Here is a 16,375-nt window from a genome sequence, read left to right on the forward strand (position 1 = left end):
TTTTATTCAGCATTATTCATGCAATTTGCATCTCGGAACACCGCACAATCTGCAACACACGGAAGTGTACACTTATATTAAGATGTTTTCAGAGAATGAGAATGTGTACACGTGGGAGGGAACGGGAAAACGTGTGCGAGGGGGCAACACTCTATCCCGTACAGATGGGACAGATGACATTATTCCACACTGTGCTGTACCGCTGTCTCCTGGCAAGCCGGGGTATGGCACCTCGATGCCCCGTGCTGGATTACAGGTGTGCAGACCCACCACTTCCCAGCACAAATCTTTGAACAATAAAGTTTAATCCGAGCCACTTAGCCATCACCGTGAAGCAGAGGATGAAGGCTGAGGTTCACCTCGTGTGGAAGGCTCCGTTTATTTTATTTATTTATTTAAATATGAGAGTACACCGAGAGCACGCGGACCTGTGCAAGTGCACAGGTTCACCAAATTCCATGCAACAGACAAGCACTTGATGTGTATATATATAGAGCTTTAAAGTGGTTGGTACACATACTTGTGTAAATTGTATTCACTGTATTACAATGGTCAGGCCTGCAATTGGTAGACAATCAGCCTGAGCCAGGAGCAGCCCATGGCACTGCTATTGTCACCAAATGTCATCCTATCTGCTAGATCCCGGCACCTGTTGTGCAGCTAACACCCAGTCGTCACCAAGGCTTATTGTTGCAGTTGGCCACCATCTGCCTTTATAACCCAGAGAATACATTTTCAGAAGTACGTGTTTCTCAAGCCGAAGTTTATTTTCGCGAAGTGAATAAACAGTTGCTCAGTCTTAACACCAAAAAAATGGGTTTAACATAAGAAATGATGATTACCAGCTGAGTCCACTCTCAGTAATTAATTTGTCCAAAAGTATATCTTACTACGAGCAGCTGGCTAAAGATGTTATCGTTTTTTCAACAAAGATATTTCAAAACCTAGTCAAGATGCTGCTCATTACATGCGTGCTTTCCAAAATAAGGTCCGTTTATAGTTATGTCAAATGTATGTATCAATATATACAGTCCATGTTTTGCTGATACCAATATGCTATTTCTCGAGTGAGAATGGCCATGAAATGTCAGGTTGTAAGGGGCACAGTTCAGAAAACGATGGTTACCTGGTCCAGGGTGGCCAATTTACGTGCATTGTGACAGGTTGTCAAGGTCGGGTGATGTGCGTCGTCTTCGTTGATGTAAATGCGATCGTACATTTCCAAACGGTCTCAAGTGTCGTCACACGTACAGCTGAATGAGCTCGTCGCTCACGGCAGACGGAGTGAGAACCCCCAAGTCGGTGATGAGCAAAGTGAGGAACGCGGGCGGCGTGTAGTCCGTGCGTGGGTGGGCTTCAGATCGAGCTTCGTTTGACAGCAACGCATCCGGTTCGTACTGGCAACACAGCCACGGACAATACACAAGTCACCGAAATACAACGTACTGGCGACACAGCCACGGACAACACAGTCACCGGAATGCAACGTCGCAGGGCAACACGACATTAAAATGTAATCAGCCCTGCAGTTGTCTGCTCAGCCGGCGCTGCCAGAAGGGCCTCCACTAGAGGGAGTTCTCGAGGGTACTTGGCCTACTCTTCTACGCTGACCGCGGGCTTTGAAATTTAATACATTTGCCCATTTCAACTGCCGCGCCGAAAGATTGAATCGATTGCAGTTCCCTACCATGTCATAATGCAATAATAATAACACACGTTAATTTACATTCATATGTTTTACCTAAGGGAAGACGCTGGCAAAACCAAACAGCTTCACTCGCGAAGAGAATAAATCCACTGAAATGGCATCACTCAAGTGCTCCTTGTCTATTTAAAACTGTTTAGCTCCGACTTTCAACTCGTGTCAGGCAGCTAACCTAGTATCTACCAGAGCTGTTTGGATTCTAGTTAACATCTCCATTGAATGGAATAGTCCAGTGAACAGAAAATCAATCATCAGATGACATCTCACCTGCAATGTTTCTCAGTACAGCCCGTCAATGGCTGAGTAACGTAATGCGACAATTGAATTCCATTGTGTGAATAAGTATATGTATATTTGCATTCAGAATTTGGTGGAATATTTTCCCTATATCTATGAATGACTTAATGTTCACCAAAATATGTATTGGTGGAAAAACAGTTCAAAGCAGTAGACTCCTGATCTGCGTCTTGAGACTCTGTGAAGCTTCCCTCGATAAAGGGAATTATTATTAAGATAATTAACATTGGTCCTTAAAAACTTTAACAAGTACTTGGCACTCATTTTACTTCAATCAGATACATTCATTTTACGGACACATTATAATAATCTTGGCAACAGACTGCAAACATTAATTTATATTTTAAAATATTAAAAGCTAAAAAAGAAAAACTGACAATAAAAAAAAAGCTTGCGCAAAACAATAAAATAGGCGCAAAGTTCAAGAGTTGCAGCAAGTGAAGCACTCTAACGTGCACTCTCGCCAACGCACGCTTGTGAACTATTGCCCTACATGACACACACAGCCACGATCGGACACCGCTGGCGTCATTCTGCAAAGAGATTCGTGGCACCAGCGTGCAAACAGCGGCCAACGTCAAGTCCATCTCTACGCCCCCCCAGGTGAAGAAGGGCCACTGCCCCAAACGTTGGCCTCGTGGATTTATTGTTCTGTTATGAGGCAGTGTTTGTGAAGAATGTGTTGAGTTATCTGACATGTGCTTTTGCAACCACTACCAATGTAGCCCAATCAATCTTTATTGTAAAAACTGCCGTTACATAATTACCTTGTATTTTTCAGGTACGTCCTGTTGGTTTAACGGGTAGAGTCTCATGAATTTGAAACTTTCTGCTACCACATACAGCGGTTTATTTTGCGCCTTAGCACAGATTGCCATCTGGTACGTGCCGATCTGCAACGAACAAACGCACAAAGGTTAAAATTGAGTTTATGAATGGCTCAACAATGTTGGTGGTGCTCAATCTGCTTTATATAATATTCATGCAATTTATAACACGTACAATATTTCACAAACATACACCGCAATGTCAATGCGCTTTTTTATATACACAGGGCATATATACTTCCACGGATACGGGTACAACAGACACGATTCAGATGAATAGAAATGGAATCAATGAATAGAAATGGAATCAATGAATACTGTGCTCACCGCAGAGGCGCTATGGCCACAGACAAACACAGGGACATGCACACCCCCACACGCAAAAGCACACAGACGTACACTCACGGCAAGACTAATGCACACACAGTATGCACGTGAGCAAACAATGAAATTAGATCCATTCGGCATTGACGCACGGAGTGATAAAACTGGACCGGTCATGTGCCCCCCACCCCATGCATCAACCCGTAATGACCAGGGTGGTGAAGTATGGTAACAACGCCGATGACTGACATGGCATGGGCAAGCCTTCAGCCAGGCAGCGTGAGTAGACGATGACTTTCTGTAATTAGGAATGAATGTGTATATCATCCTTCAAGGATTTAAAAATGAGGACCTATTTGTGGTTCTTCTATGCACTGACCCCTACCAGACAAATATGGAATTTCCAACACTGGTTCAGGGCTGGCAAAATAAAGATGAGCACTGGCCAGTGACGTGATAATGAATTGTGAGAATAAGTCAACAGATACATCGTGATAGGAAGGATGTGTTCTGGATGGAAGTGGCTAGATATGAAGAGGATCTTCCGGCCTTCGGGTCTCGGTAAGTGGGGAGAGAGAATGTTAGTCACTTTATTCCAGAACCTGCGATGTAATTAGAAGTGCATAATATTAAACGGCAGGGAAACATGACAGACGTTCTTAAAAAGAGGTTCCAATGGCTGAGGTCAGTGTTCCAGACAACGGAGGAGGCTGGCAAGGCAGAGGCACCTAAACGAGGAAAAGACAAAGTAGTCTTTGCAGATCTGGTGTTAAAGCTGCACAACCGTTACAGATTCTCGAATGCGTAAGCAATAGCGACGCTTGGTGCATCAACAGCAAAAGCCGTGATGCCACCTTGTGTCTTTGACAAGCACAGCTATCCCCACGCAGGTACACGGACGTGAACAAGCATGTGTCAACGTGCACAAGCTCACGAGCAAAGGCACTTGGCATACCTTGTTAATGATTCCTCCACTCTCCACAACTCCTTCTGCTCCCACAAACACCAAGTCCACTTGCTCCATGATGTAGCTGAAGACAGTGCCAAGGACACCACAGAAAACCACTCAAAGCGTGTATGTACTCTGTCACTACCATCAGCACAAAATGCACCATGCTTATCACAGTTGTCATGGGTTGAAAACTTACAGAAGTTTAATTGATTCGTTTAGTGTCATAACTGGAGGTCGTGAGTTTTCATGTGATATGTACGCATGTGGAACTTCCTTCGCACCCTACATAGCCACCCATAAACTTTCCACAGCAGAACCACAACAATCCACACCGTCTACGTCTCGGCCACGTGGCGCTGCTTCGGCTGGCTGCCTTCTGCTCCTTGAGCTCTGGCTCAGTGCCGCCTCCCAGTTCTGGTTCCAACGCTCTGTCCCATCCTTGAAATATGCGCACGTTATACATTGTGTTTATTATTCGTATTTATAATTATTACGAGGGGCGACCGTACCAACGTGGATCCCCCCCAATCCACGGCGCACCGCAGAGGTTGCGTAATCTGCAACAGAACATGTGGCCAGCGCATCGTGCCGCGCGTTACGGGAGGGAAGCGCGGCACGTGATCCGCCGCTAAAGTAATCCGCGATAAATTCGCAATTACAACGTTATGGGTTTTTCTAAGAACTAAACGAGACATCTATCTGCCGGATGGGTCGAGGTTGAAGGATATTTAGCATTTTTTTTTTTTGACATGCAAGTTTTAGAAATGCTAAATAATTTTCTCCTAAACAAATGCAGCCAGCAGACACAGCTCATCTGCGCTTTCGCGTTTTCCCCACCCACTTCCACGGGTCGCGCTTTGCAGTTCCGCGAAGCATTTTCACTCCATCGCAGATTACGGGGGCAGTCACAAACCGCCAATAAGTCGCAAATTACAAGGGATACGCGGATTACTGGAGTTCTGCTCTATCTGTAGATAACGTGTGGACTAAGATAATAGGGACAGATATATATATGTAGGATCCCCAGTCAAATGTATAATGTCCCTGCGGAAGCTAAAAGCCAAATATATTCTCTGCTTACCCGACTGCAGCATCCAAGATAACAGTTACAGGAACGGAAAGCTCCCGGATTCGCTGGGCCATGGCATGTCTGCGATTCAAAATAAACACAGTCACACGTCTACCGGAGCCCACTACGGCACATGCACAACAGTTGCTGAACAATTCAAATCTGTGACATCTCAACAGAAACATCAGCACAGGCCAGAAAAACGAATGGTTTAACAACATGCAAAAACATGCACTTAGTGTATGTTGAGCCCTCTGCCTTCAGCATTACGCACAACCATTTCCTGAAGTCTAAACATGACTAACTCGTTTGCAGTTGTTTCTTTATGTCACTGCTGCCTGTTTGGTTCATCATGGAGAATTTTACAAATTATGTTGTACAGCTCCGCCACGTAAAGGACCCCGATTGGTTCTTACCTGGTTTCAAAAGGAAGGCATACACGAAACATTACGGTTGCCATAAACGATGACAAACGTTCTCCACGCAGTGTCCACTGTAGTTCTCCGATGCATTTTCGGGTTGTACCGCGCATTGTTTAAACTATACTAAACTATTTTTTGTTTCATCAGGTAAGGCCCACGAAGCTATACAGCTCTTTTTCAGAAGTGACCTGGCCACAAATGATAGCTTAACAAAGTGGCTTATCACGTAGAAATGTATAGCAGCCAAATACTCCAAACGCACTTTTCTAAATGCGGAGGGAAAAACCGGAGGACCCGGAGACAAAACCACGCGACCACAGGGAGAGAGACACGCCAACTCCAAATATACAGGCATCAGGGTCAGGATCGAACCCACGACTTCATGCATACCAGGCGAGGTAGTCAACATCTCGCCACCGTGGCGCCATGTCCAACGTAGCTCCCGGCACGCACAGTGACACGTCGGAAACGACGCCGAGCCACACGCGGCACAACCCGGGCTCGCATGGGGGAGCTACACAGAAAACCGCGGACACTCCACGCACGGCGAGGGTGTTTACCCCGAGCGGTCGGGGCAGGACTCCGTGACGTAAACGTGGAAGCGCTTCTTGGAGGCGGCCGCCTCTGCCAGGACGCGCAGGACGACCCGCGAGCTGGAGTGGGTCAGGATCGTCTACGTAGCAGAGTGACAGAAAGCTCAGAGATGTGTCTGCCTACTTCCAGTACGCGGCACATGAGACATCGGCAAAACGTGTTTGTGGATTTCCAATACGATGTGGTTTTATTCAGCATTAAAACACGACGATGCTCAATGATGACACAGTTATACAACATACACACACTTGTTACACGTTGTGTGTATTGTCAATAAAATACAAGTGGTCATGTAGATATGGGTCCTAGTTCAACTCAAAAACATAATACGTAACACAAAATAATTTGAATAATTATGTCCAGTAGAAAGCTACTTGCCCATAAACATCAGGGAGTTCACGATAATTGGCCTGAGCAAGCCTGGTGAGACACTGAATGTTGAAACCAGTCCACTGCTTCTTGTAATGTGAAGAGACAAATATGTGTCTCTTTATTGATTGGTTCCTCACATTCTCCACAATGTTGTGTCTCATCGTCCCAGTTTCCTGCCTTGTTCCCACTTAACTCCTCGGCCAACTCTATATGCCTCTTCCGAGGAACTTCCCCACTCTGCTCGTATTGGTTTATTAAAGGCATCCTCCTCCCGTGTTCCTTACGCATGTATAGTCAGGGTGATAAGTGTTGATGCTCAAGCGACCTATGGCACTGTGCTCTATTGGAGGCCCTGAGCACACAGTAGAACTCCAGAAATGAATGGACGCATGAACTGGCATATACCGCCAGGTTTGACAGAATGTAAACATTTAGATATGAATACATTTTGACTTAAAACTTTCGTGACTGCAGGAATTCATATTCTTGGTTCTTTCGGCAAAGTCATGTAGATAGGAAAAGGATTTTTTTTTTTAATAAAAGCAAAAAACCATGACGTTTCCATCGCAACACAAGCGGTCTTCATCAGGCGGATTTTAATTAAATTTTTATTTTATTTTCTATCTATGTGACTTTACAGAAAGAACCGAGAATATAAATACATGTTTCACAGTATATAATTAGCATGCAGTGTTAAGGACAGTTGAACATTCCTGTAGGCAACACAAGAGAATGCGATCACGAGTGTAGCTATACCCCACACAGTTGCACGGATCACTTACCGCGCCATCACGAATGAAGGACTGCGACATCTTGGCAATCTTGTTCCTCGAGTCTGAGATTTTCGACAGAAACAATTCGCCTCTTTCGATCAGGATCTGCCGGCACTCAGCGATGGGCTGTTCACCACACGCATTGTCGGAATAAACACAGAGAAATATTAGGCACTGACGCTTGGAAAGAGTCTCTGACTTTTTTTACATACAGTGATAAAGATGTCAGCTGCCTGGAACGTAAAACATTCCAATGATTCCTAATCCACAAGTGGATGAAGGCCAACCCATGCCATGTCAGTCATGGGGTTTTGATTTTTAAAGAACATTTCAAGATCGTACTGTCAAGATACATTTCTACATTGAGGTTGGCGATGGGCATCAGTGTTTGGCGAGAGTGAAAGCAAGTTAAACACGCTCTCTCACCTTCTCATCAAGCTTAGTGAGAGTGATGGTTCTCAGGAACAGTTCACAGCAAGAGGACATGGACACAGATGCGTCGATGCCACTCAACAGGCGCATAATGCTCTTGAGGCTCTCCCTCAGGCCCTGCAGGGTCTCCCCTATACACACGCACAAACACAAGACAGAGAGGCCCCATCGCAGTCTAACCTTGACAGCTGTTGGAACAAGTGCAGCACCTCCGATTAGCGCGGTTAGCTATGTACGGCGCGAACGAAGTTCAACATACATACAAGAAAGTTCCTAAGGCAATGATGGAAAACAAAAGGTGGTTAATCACTTATTTCAAGTAAACATGGTGTATCCGATTTGTGGTCGTCCTCCGATCCACGCGTTCCTTCGTATCTTCGTGTAATCCCCAACATGCATCTCTCCACGTTTCCTTTTTGCACTTTTCAGCTGTTGTTCAATTTCCATCGACACCGAACACACTGGACGCCACTCCCACGTGTAGCATGATACACGTGGGACGGAAGTGAGGCTTACCGGTGTCCCGCTTGAGGAAGTGGATGAGGGTGCGGATGGCAGCCACAGCCGACGGATTGTCTGGGTCCTGCTCTATTTGACCTTTGAAGAATGCAACCACTCCTAAAACAAATATAAAATGTCACATCAACACAACTCCAGAACAGTGTGTAACCTTCCCATCAGTGCGCATCTCTTAAGTTGTTTAACATGGTGCCCTTTTTCTGATCTCATGTGCTTCATAACAGCACTTGCCTCATGCTTGTCCAGTTGCATGCTGCCACCCTCTCCCCGTGTGTTCCTCAGGCCTGGCTCACAAAGTCCACAATAGCTCAACGGGAGCTTACCTGGATTACAAATGCACTGGCCAGGGAATAAATTCGGCTGGCATGCAGCACTGTGCATTGCAGCAGTCAATGTGGATGTGTGCAGCCCTTTGTAGATCCACTGCTGGATGAGGGTCTGCGCATGCTGTGTGGGTCGTGAAGGTCGTTTGACCACAATGCATGTCACTGTCCGTATGGCTTTGTACAGGCTGTCATGGGCGCAAAGAAACCACGGACAGAACCGTGGACTCTGCTGCACTGCCATCTGCTGGCCACCACCACCGAAACGCATGATAACCACCAAACACACTGTGACGGACAAGCACAGCATTGGCATTCCCCCTTGGACACACCGGGACATGTCAACCTAACTTGACGTGAAATCTCATTTGGCTGTGATGTTTACTGTGAAAATGGCCGTGCATTGTGACGCGCACCGCTCAGCTACCTTTGTCATCCATAACTTGAGGCATTGCGAACTCCGTGCGGCACCTGTGTCAGAATTCGTTACCTAGAAGATAAAAACACGAAACAGTGGAACATTGTGTAAGCGGGCCCCGTGTGTGTGGAAGTTAAAACTCGGCCAAAAGCCTCAGCTGGGAAGCGTCACATTGACACTTGGCGATGAGGTGCAACCAGCGGTAGAATTCTCGTCGTCTCCGATGCCAACATTCAATTAATGATCAGCATCTTCACACGTGGCGTGAGGGCAGTGCCGACTCCACGGCAAAGTACGTGAGGTGCGTATGGTGGTGGTGTTGGTGGTGGTAGTGTTGGTGGTGGTGTTGGTGGTGTTGGTGGCAGTAGTGTTGGTGGTGATGTTGGTGGTGTGGGTGTTGGTGGTGTTGTTGGTGGTGGTAGTGTTGGTGTTGATGTTGGTGGTGTGGGTGTTGGTGGCGGTGGTGTTGATGTTGGTGGTGATGTTGGTGGTGTTGATGTTGGTGGTGATGTTGGTGGTGGTGTTGGTGGTGATGTTGGTGGTGTGGGTGTTGGTGGTAGTGTTGGTGGTGATGTTGGTGGTGGTGGTGTTGGTGGTAGTGTTGGTGGTGATGTTGGTGGTGTGGGTGTTGGTGGTGTGGGTGTTGATGTTGGTGGTGATGTTGGTGGTGTGGGTGTGGGTGTTGGTGGTGTGGGTGTTGGTGGTGTGGGTGTTGATGTTGGTGGTGATGTTGGTGGTGTTGGTGGTGATGTTGGTGGTGTGGGTGTTGGTGGTGTGGGTGTTGGTGGTGTTGGTGGTGATGTTGGTGGTGTGGGTGTTGGTGGTGATGTTGGTGATGTTGGTGGTGTTGGTGGTGTTGGTGGTGTTGGTGGTGTTGGTGGTGTTGTTGGTGGTGTTGGTGGTGTTGGTGGTGGTGGTGTGGGTGGTGTGGGTGTTGGTTGTTCGTCTTCAACGCGCGAGCTCCGCCACTCACTCCACGCCGCACTTACCCACGCGCGCCGCCCCTCGTGTCAGATCGGAGGTTTTAAATAAATAAAAACCTCCAGATCTCGAGGCAACCCCTCAGTATTCTGAGCAAAGATTTGACGATAGATCCTGTGGCCGGATTAGAAGTTCACGAATCGGGTCACACACAGAGCTCGCGTTATTAGAGGCGCCCCAAACTTTTGCTTTAAAACAACGGAGGGAAGTTTGTCTTGTAAATCCGTAGAATGCGGTCATAAACGCCACAATTGTGCTCCCCTCCTTTCCAGACGTGGAGATCATAACGAGAACACGCGGGACGGACCTCGACATGCAGAGAGACCAGCACGTGGACGCGTGACTGCCCAAACTCCACGCCGATGTCAGCTGCTCCCAACTCTCCCAATGCTAGAGCATACACCCCTGGCGGGAAGGGGTAACCCTGGTGTTAGTTCTAATGTCTAATAGATAAAACAGCTTCGTTGTGGTGAAAAGCGACGTCGCGAAAATCGTGAAACCTCGATGTACAGTAGCGACAGCGCTACTGTACCACGCAGTCAACGATCCGTGTGGATCGGAAACGTGCGTGGAGTCGCATCGATTCCTCGAGTCGGAGTCACGTGCATCGATTCCCGGAGGAGAATCGGAATCGCCGTTTCATTGAATCGCGGCAGAGCACGTGGCCAGCGGCGTGCGGCGGCTCCTCCCGGCTCCTCCCGGCCTCTTCTCGGCTCCTTCTCGGCCTCTTCCCGTCCTCCGTGCCCTCGCCGCCGTCACCTCGCCATGGACCCCATGAAGGCGCAGCAGCTGGCGGCAGAGCTCGAGGTGGAGATGATGGCGGACATGTACAACAGGCGAGTGGCGGTGTCGTGGGGACGTGCGGAGTCGCCAGGAGCAGGAGGCAGGAGCTGGGGCCCTCCCGCGGCCGTGAAGGTTGCCGGCGGCGGCGGCGGCCCCGTGGCCTCGCGTCATCTCCGGGGGTCTGGCCCACGGGGTGGCTCGCTCGGCAACCCTTGCACTGTGCCCTGCGCCCTGTGTTTAAACAATCACCCGTGTGCAGTGGCGCCGTGGATGTGTGTTTTTCTTTCGTTTGGCATGTAAGCAACAGTTTGTGTAGATGTCACCGTTGAATGTTGAGGTGCTTCAACCAATCCAAGGCGACGGTAGATGCTGGAGAGCGGTGAGGGATGACGGTGGCTTGGAGAGACTTAGTCCAGCAGTGGCTTGACCATGGCGGGTGATGAATACATGTACAGTACTGACATCGCGTGGTTGTCACCGCATAGAGCACTGACTCCTCACAATGGTCAAGGGTCAACCCTTGCTGCTTCATCATCATCATGATGGGTGTAAACGTCGTACCGTGGGCCCGGTTCCCCGACTCGCATTCGCGACAGGCGCGTGACCTTCACGAGCTGGACGCTCGTGCCGCTGCCGCTGCGCCCCACGTGGGGGCGCCGGCAATCTCGGTCTGTGGTCACAGACGGGCGGTGCGGGGGGGCTCCCTGTTGTTACCCAGCACTGCTGGAGGCAGCAGCAGCAGCAGCGAGGGCTGATGGATCACCGCGCGCAAGTTGTGAAACTCCATTCACGTCGAGGCGGTGCCATACCCTGGCTCGCCACGACAAGGCCGCGGACAGCGAGTGGACTGATCGCCGTCTCTTTATTCCATCTGTACGGCGGGGATAGAGTGTTTCCCCTCGCGCGCGAGTGGGTTTTCTCCGGGTGCTCTGGTTTTTCACCCGCATGTACAATAAACACTCGCCGCTAATTGGCTGAAAATAGCTTTAAATAAAAAACAAACGCAGGACCCTCCTGAAAGAGCCCTGCGACTGGGTGTAGTTCTCCTGGGTAAACAAAAAACTAAACTTGCAAGTCAACGGTGCTGCTTGTATGATATCATGGTACACTGGGTCTCGCTGTACAAGTGACACTCGTGGTAAGGTAACAGTGGTGAAATAGAACAAACGTCCCGTCTCCTTCAATAAAATAACGTTTTAATCCATCAACCTGCATTGCTGCTGAATTTGTGTCATCCAGAGACGCATTTGTTAAAGGAGGAAAACCCTGGGCAGATCCTGACTTCAGGATGGGGCTCGTACAAAATCGCGGCACACCTGGGACCGAACCACGGCAGCCCGCCATCCGTGTGCCAAGCACTGCTCTTGTGGAATCCCTTCAGCCAGCCGTGGCATGAAACTAAAAACTAAACTTTTTATGTTACCAGATAAGGCCCACTGAGCTGTGTAGCTCTTTTTCAGAAGTGACCTGGCTACAAATGAGAGCTCAACGAAGTGGCTTATCACGTGGACATTTACAGCAGCCAAATACTCTAAATGCATGTTTCCAAATTGGAGGGAAAAACTGGAGGACCCGGAGAAAAATCCACACGACCACGGGGAGAACGTGCAAACACGAAATAAACAGCGGGCATCAGGGTCGGGATTGGATCCACGACCTCCCGTGTTGCGGGCGAGGTCGTCACAGCTCCTAGCCACCTTGGCGTGAGATAATATTTGCAGGGCGGCACCATCGTCCGTTGAATCCTGCACGACGGCCGCGTGTGTGTGATGCGTGTCGCACAGAATTTACAAACGCGTCATCCAGGAGGGGTCCCTTCGCTGTGACATTGACGGTGGCGCGCGTCGCTTGTGCCCGCAGGATGACGAACGCGTGCCACCGCAAGTGCGTGCCGCCGCACTACAAGGAGGTGGACCTCTCCAAGGGCGAGGCCGTGTGCCTGGACCGCTGCGTCGCCAAGTACCTGGACGTGCACGAGCGGCTGGGCAAGAAGCTCACGGAACTCTCCATGCAGGACGAGGAGACCATGAAGCGCTTGCAGCAGGCTCCCTGATCCGCGCCGCAGCCTTCGGGGATGCATTCCCCCCTCCCTCCCTCCCCCGCATTAGAATCTGTACATACCTAAAAGGCTTCTAGGTTTGTGATTGAATGGTCGATCGTCTTGAATAGCGTCGCTCTTATCCCAGTGTCCACGTCTCGATGCCTTAGCACGTTAAAGGAGCCATTGCCCCGTGAGAGGATCGACATCCGTCACACAGACAGACGGTGCGGCTCGTGACGTCCCCGCTTGACTGTGACGATGCCAGAGATGGGAACTGAATTGCTGAGAACCTCCTATGCACATCGCCTAAAGGTGAAGATTGCTCCTAACTTTTGCTTTGTAATAACCAGGAATTTGTTTTCTATGATTTAAAAGTAATTCTTAGACTCATGTTAATTGTGCATGTAAGAATTTACTATTTATGATTTATCTCTCCACTAGATTCATACTATAGATTTCCATAGTATTATCTGCGGTGCATCGCAACATCGGAGTAATTGGGCAGTTAGAGAAGTATGTTACGTTTACACGACTTCCATTTGTTGTATCGCCGTTGAACGTTACCATTATTTTCAGAAACATTTTTTAATACATTACGTAAGAACATGAGCACATCCCCCCCTTGCACTGAGCAGATGTCCAGTTATCCGTTGACGTGGTGAATTGCATGGAAGAATCGATTTTATTGTAATATTCAACATCCTTGGTGATGTGGCGAGTTGATTTGCAGACGTGCTCTTTTGCACGTGATGATGTGGTGTGTGGTATTCCCAAACAGGAAGCAGTACATGTGGATTTACCTGTAAGCGGATTTTTTGTATCGTATGGCTCCTGCCTATCATTGCGGGAGATGTCACGCTGCTAATGGTGCTTTTCCTGGTTCGAGTTTCCCGCGGGAGAAACGAGGCAAGACGGGGTGGTTTGCGATGTTACAATCGCGTTAACCAAAGTCGTCGCTCGCGACAGGATTGAGATGGTGTACATCGTCGACATGTTACGATGGGAAATTCCTCCGTCCTGTGATGCCATTCACTGCAACGGGCTGTTATTGTTCTTTGCACTGACTGGTGATCATCGGCGATCTTTATTCTCGGTGTCGCTGTGGCCGCCTTGCCCCGTGCGTGACGCTCGCGGCGCCGTGCAAGTTGTGGGAGGGATGGTAAAGTCGATTAAACCTGAATTTTGGGCTCACGAAAACTGCATGTGAGAATGTGTTATTCACTCTTCGTGTGTACACTTGTAAGTGCATGCTACTGTAGAGGGTTGGGGCACCAATAAGGGAAACATTAATTATTCAAGGAACGTTGCACACAGTAAAGCGTGGAGAGGGAGTGACTCATTATAACCTTGGGATGCAGTTAAGGTTTTTTTTAAATGCATCTAAGCACCTCCACAGATAACGGGATCTGTATATTTGTTTTCTCTGAATGTGTAGAGTATGTGGGGGAAATGTTAATGACAATGTCTACCTAAATAGTGTTCTATCTTTAATTTGCATACCATTTTACTTCTGCACATTAAGTGACCTTGACACCAATGTACAGTGGGATTTGCAGTCACAATGGCAGTGCATCAGCCCTGTTGCTCTCCCCTCAAGGGCCATTGCCAATCATTTCGAGTTGTACATCTTTTTTGTAACAAGGCAGTATTATTTTATGTATTAACTAATAGAAGGTGATTTATTTTTGCTTGTGCACCAGTCAGCAGGGGTCCCATGTAGTATAACATTCAGAAAGGGAAACTTGTTGAACGGTAATATAGCAACACAAGTAAATGCACATGATTGTGTTTATTGCAGTAAAGTGAAATATTCCTATCAGTGATCTGTTAAAATGCAGCGTCGTCGGACACAATGGAATCTCCCGCTAGATGAAGACCCCTCCCCAAGCCGTCGCATTCTCATCACGGTCACGTGATGCACCGACCCATCCAGCAGTTGCACGTGAGCGGATTTCATAGCTACAGCCACCTGGAGATCACGACGACCCAAACCCACTTGACAGCCAATTTTACAATTATACGAACTTAAAAATATTTTAATTAATTAATGTATTAACATCATTACACCTCAATGGTACAATATCAATTGTTGCATAATGGAAAAAAAAGCTTAGAAGGTGATATTTTAGTTTTTTACCATTTTGGCAACATTCACAAACTGGATCTCAATTTATAAATGATTTTAAGGATGTGTATTTTACCATTATTTTTAAATATGTTCAACTAAATTAACTGACGAGTTTATTGCACGGTCAATTAATTAGATACATTTTTACCCTATACATCACATACATTTTCCTGCGGTACAATATAACTAACATCAAATCGCATTAAAATTCAGCACAATAGTGAACCATTCATTTCTAGAATCTTCTAAAAGATTTGGCACGATGGAAAATGTGTTTTTATCAGTAGAACATGCATTACTTTTTCAAATGTTTTCATTTGAAAAAGCTCACGTTGCAAGAGTCAAATTGTCCGACCGGTCTTACCACCCTTCTCAAATGTTTATCGCAAGCATCAGCCCTTCTCATCATGTGTCTCCACATCAATAAAACATTCTTTGACATTCAATCTGCCACACGGCCTCTGGGGCGTGCACGCTTCTGCTGTGCACGCAGCCGCCACAGATGTTCACGTTTGGCAGGCACAGCGATGGGTTTCCGCAAGTCCTGATAATTCTACTCCAAAACTCTCTCATTATGGCAACCATTTAAACGTACAATATTTGCTGCATTTTACGAGCATTGTAGCAACAGCGAAAATACATTGAGGTATCAGTAATAAATAACTATAAATATGTTCAACTGGGCACCGTCCCCTGGGCGGGTGTGAATGCATGCGATGTGGTGTGGACTGCCGTGCCAGGTGAGACGGTGCAGGGTAGGGCTGCGTGCTCCATCTCCCATCACGAATCAGTTTCACGTCTGCACCTGTAGGACAGATATTACATGAACTATACAAGAAAACATGATATTCAGGTTTTTTTTTAAGATCCCAATATTTTTGATTTAAAGCTTTCGTGACTGCAGGGATTCATCTTCTTGGTTCTTTCGGTAAAGTCACGTAGAAGGGAAGTAATAATTATTATGTTTTATTTTTATTATTTTATTACTTCCCTTCTACGTGACTTTACCGAAAGAACCAAGAAGATGAATCCCAATATTTGTTTCTCTGTATTGCACCCAATAGCATTTGGGACAGCATTCTACTGCCGAGAATTGGGAGTGCACTATGCGGATGGCAGAGGTTTGGAAGCTAGGACCTTGGTTGAGACGTCAATGATGTTGGCATGCTTTGGTTCTTGAGACTGAACACTGCGGCCTTTAAGGCGAGGGTTTTAGACATTGTACCTCCATAGAAGCGGGGACAGGTCGCATGGATGTTGAACTTCTTTCACACCGCATGTAGCCGGCCGTGCTCATCGGAGGTGCAAGTTTCGAGGGAAGCACTCGGATTTCCCGAACGATAATTTACAATCATTAAAGACATCTTCAAGGCGAATGAGGTTCATTCCACAAGTTTTGACTGTCACTTTCCGTC

General features: G+C 47.5%; 2 protein-coding genes across 3 annotated transcripts; one reads left to right on the top strand and one right to left on the bottom strand.

Moving 5' to 3' along the window:
* Positions 1 to 65: 65 nt before the first annotated feature.
* EIF2B1 (eukaryotic translation initiation factor 2B subunit alpha) lies at positions 66 to 10,521 on the bottom strand. 2 transcript variants are annotated; one of them, XM_078860639.1, is made up of 10 exons: positions 10,316 to 10,521; positions 9,037 to 9,099; positions 8,284 to 8,385; positions 7,762 to 7,898; positions 7,345 to 7,461; positions 6,157 to 6,269; positions 5,187 to 5,255; positions 4,109 to 4,184; positions 2,770 to 2,895; positions 66 to 1,397 (listed from the first exon to the last, which is right to left on the bottom strand). In XM_078860639.1, exons 2-10 carry the CDS (start codon positions 9,059 to 9,061, stop codon positions 1,242 to 1,244), a joined length of 921 nt encoding a protein of 306 aa, XP_078716765.1. In that variant the 5' UTR covers positions 9,062 to 9,099; positions 10,316 to 10,521; the 3' UTR covers positions 66 to 1,241. The 2 variants fall into 2 exon arrangements, with proteins under 2 accessions (XP_078716765.1, XP_078716764.1); XM_078860638.1 differs by having other exon boundaries at positions 10,017 to 10,521.
* An 80-nt stretch (positions 10,522 to 10,601) lies between these two features.
* Positions 10,602 to 14,029, top strand: TIMM10 (translocase of inner mitochondrial membrane 10). The gene is made up of 2 exons (XM_078860640.1): positions 10,602 to 10,844; positions 12,652 to 14,029. Exons 1-2 carry the CDS (start codon positions 10,774 to 10,776, stop codon positions 12,842 to 12,844), a joined length of 264 nt encoding a protein of 87 aa, XP_078716766.1. The 5' UTR covers positions 10,602 to 10,773; the 3' UTR covers positions 12,845 to 14,029.
* The last annotated feature ends 2,346 nt before the right edge of the window (positions 14,030 to 16,375 follow it).

Source organism: Lampetra fluviatilis, chromosome 10, assembly GCF_964198595.1.
Source record: "Lampetra fluviatilis chromosome 10, kcLamFluv1.1, whole genome shotgun sequence".
Taxonomy (NCBI): Eukaryota; Metazoa; Chordata; class Hyperoartia; order Petromyzontiformes; family Petromyzontidae; genus Lampetra; species Lampetra fluviatilis.

What these genes read in the sequence shown, in the direction of transcription:
- EIF2B1 (XM_078860639.1), bottom strand. Translation starts at nt 9,061, where the DNA reads ATGCCTCAAGTTATGGATGACAAAG. An exon ending in CTTCCTCAAGCGGGACACCG is followed by an intron (nt 7,899 to 8,283) that starts GTAAGCCTCACT and finishes GCGTGTGTATAG; the next exon opens with GGGAGACCCTGCAGGGCCTG. An exon ending in GTGGAGGAATCATTAACAAG is followed by an intron (nt 2,896 to 4,108) that starts GTATGCCAAGTG and finishes TGTTCGTTGCAG; the next exon opens with ATCGGCACGTACCAGATGGC.
- TIMM10 (XM_078860640.1), top strand. Translation starts at nt 10,774, where the DNA reads ATGGACCCCATGAAGGCGCAGCAGCTGGCGGCAGAGCTCGAGGTGGAG. An exon ending in ATGGCGGACATGTACAACAG is followed by an intron (nt 10,845 to 12,651) that starts GCGAGTGGCGGT and finishes TTGTGCCCGCAG; the next exon opens with GATGACGAACGCGTGCCACC.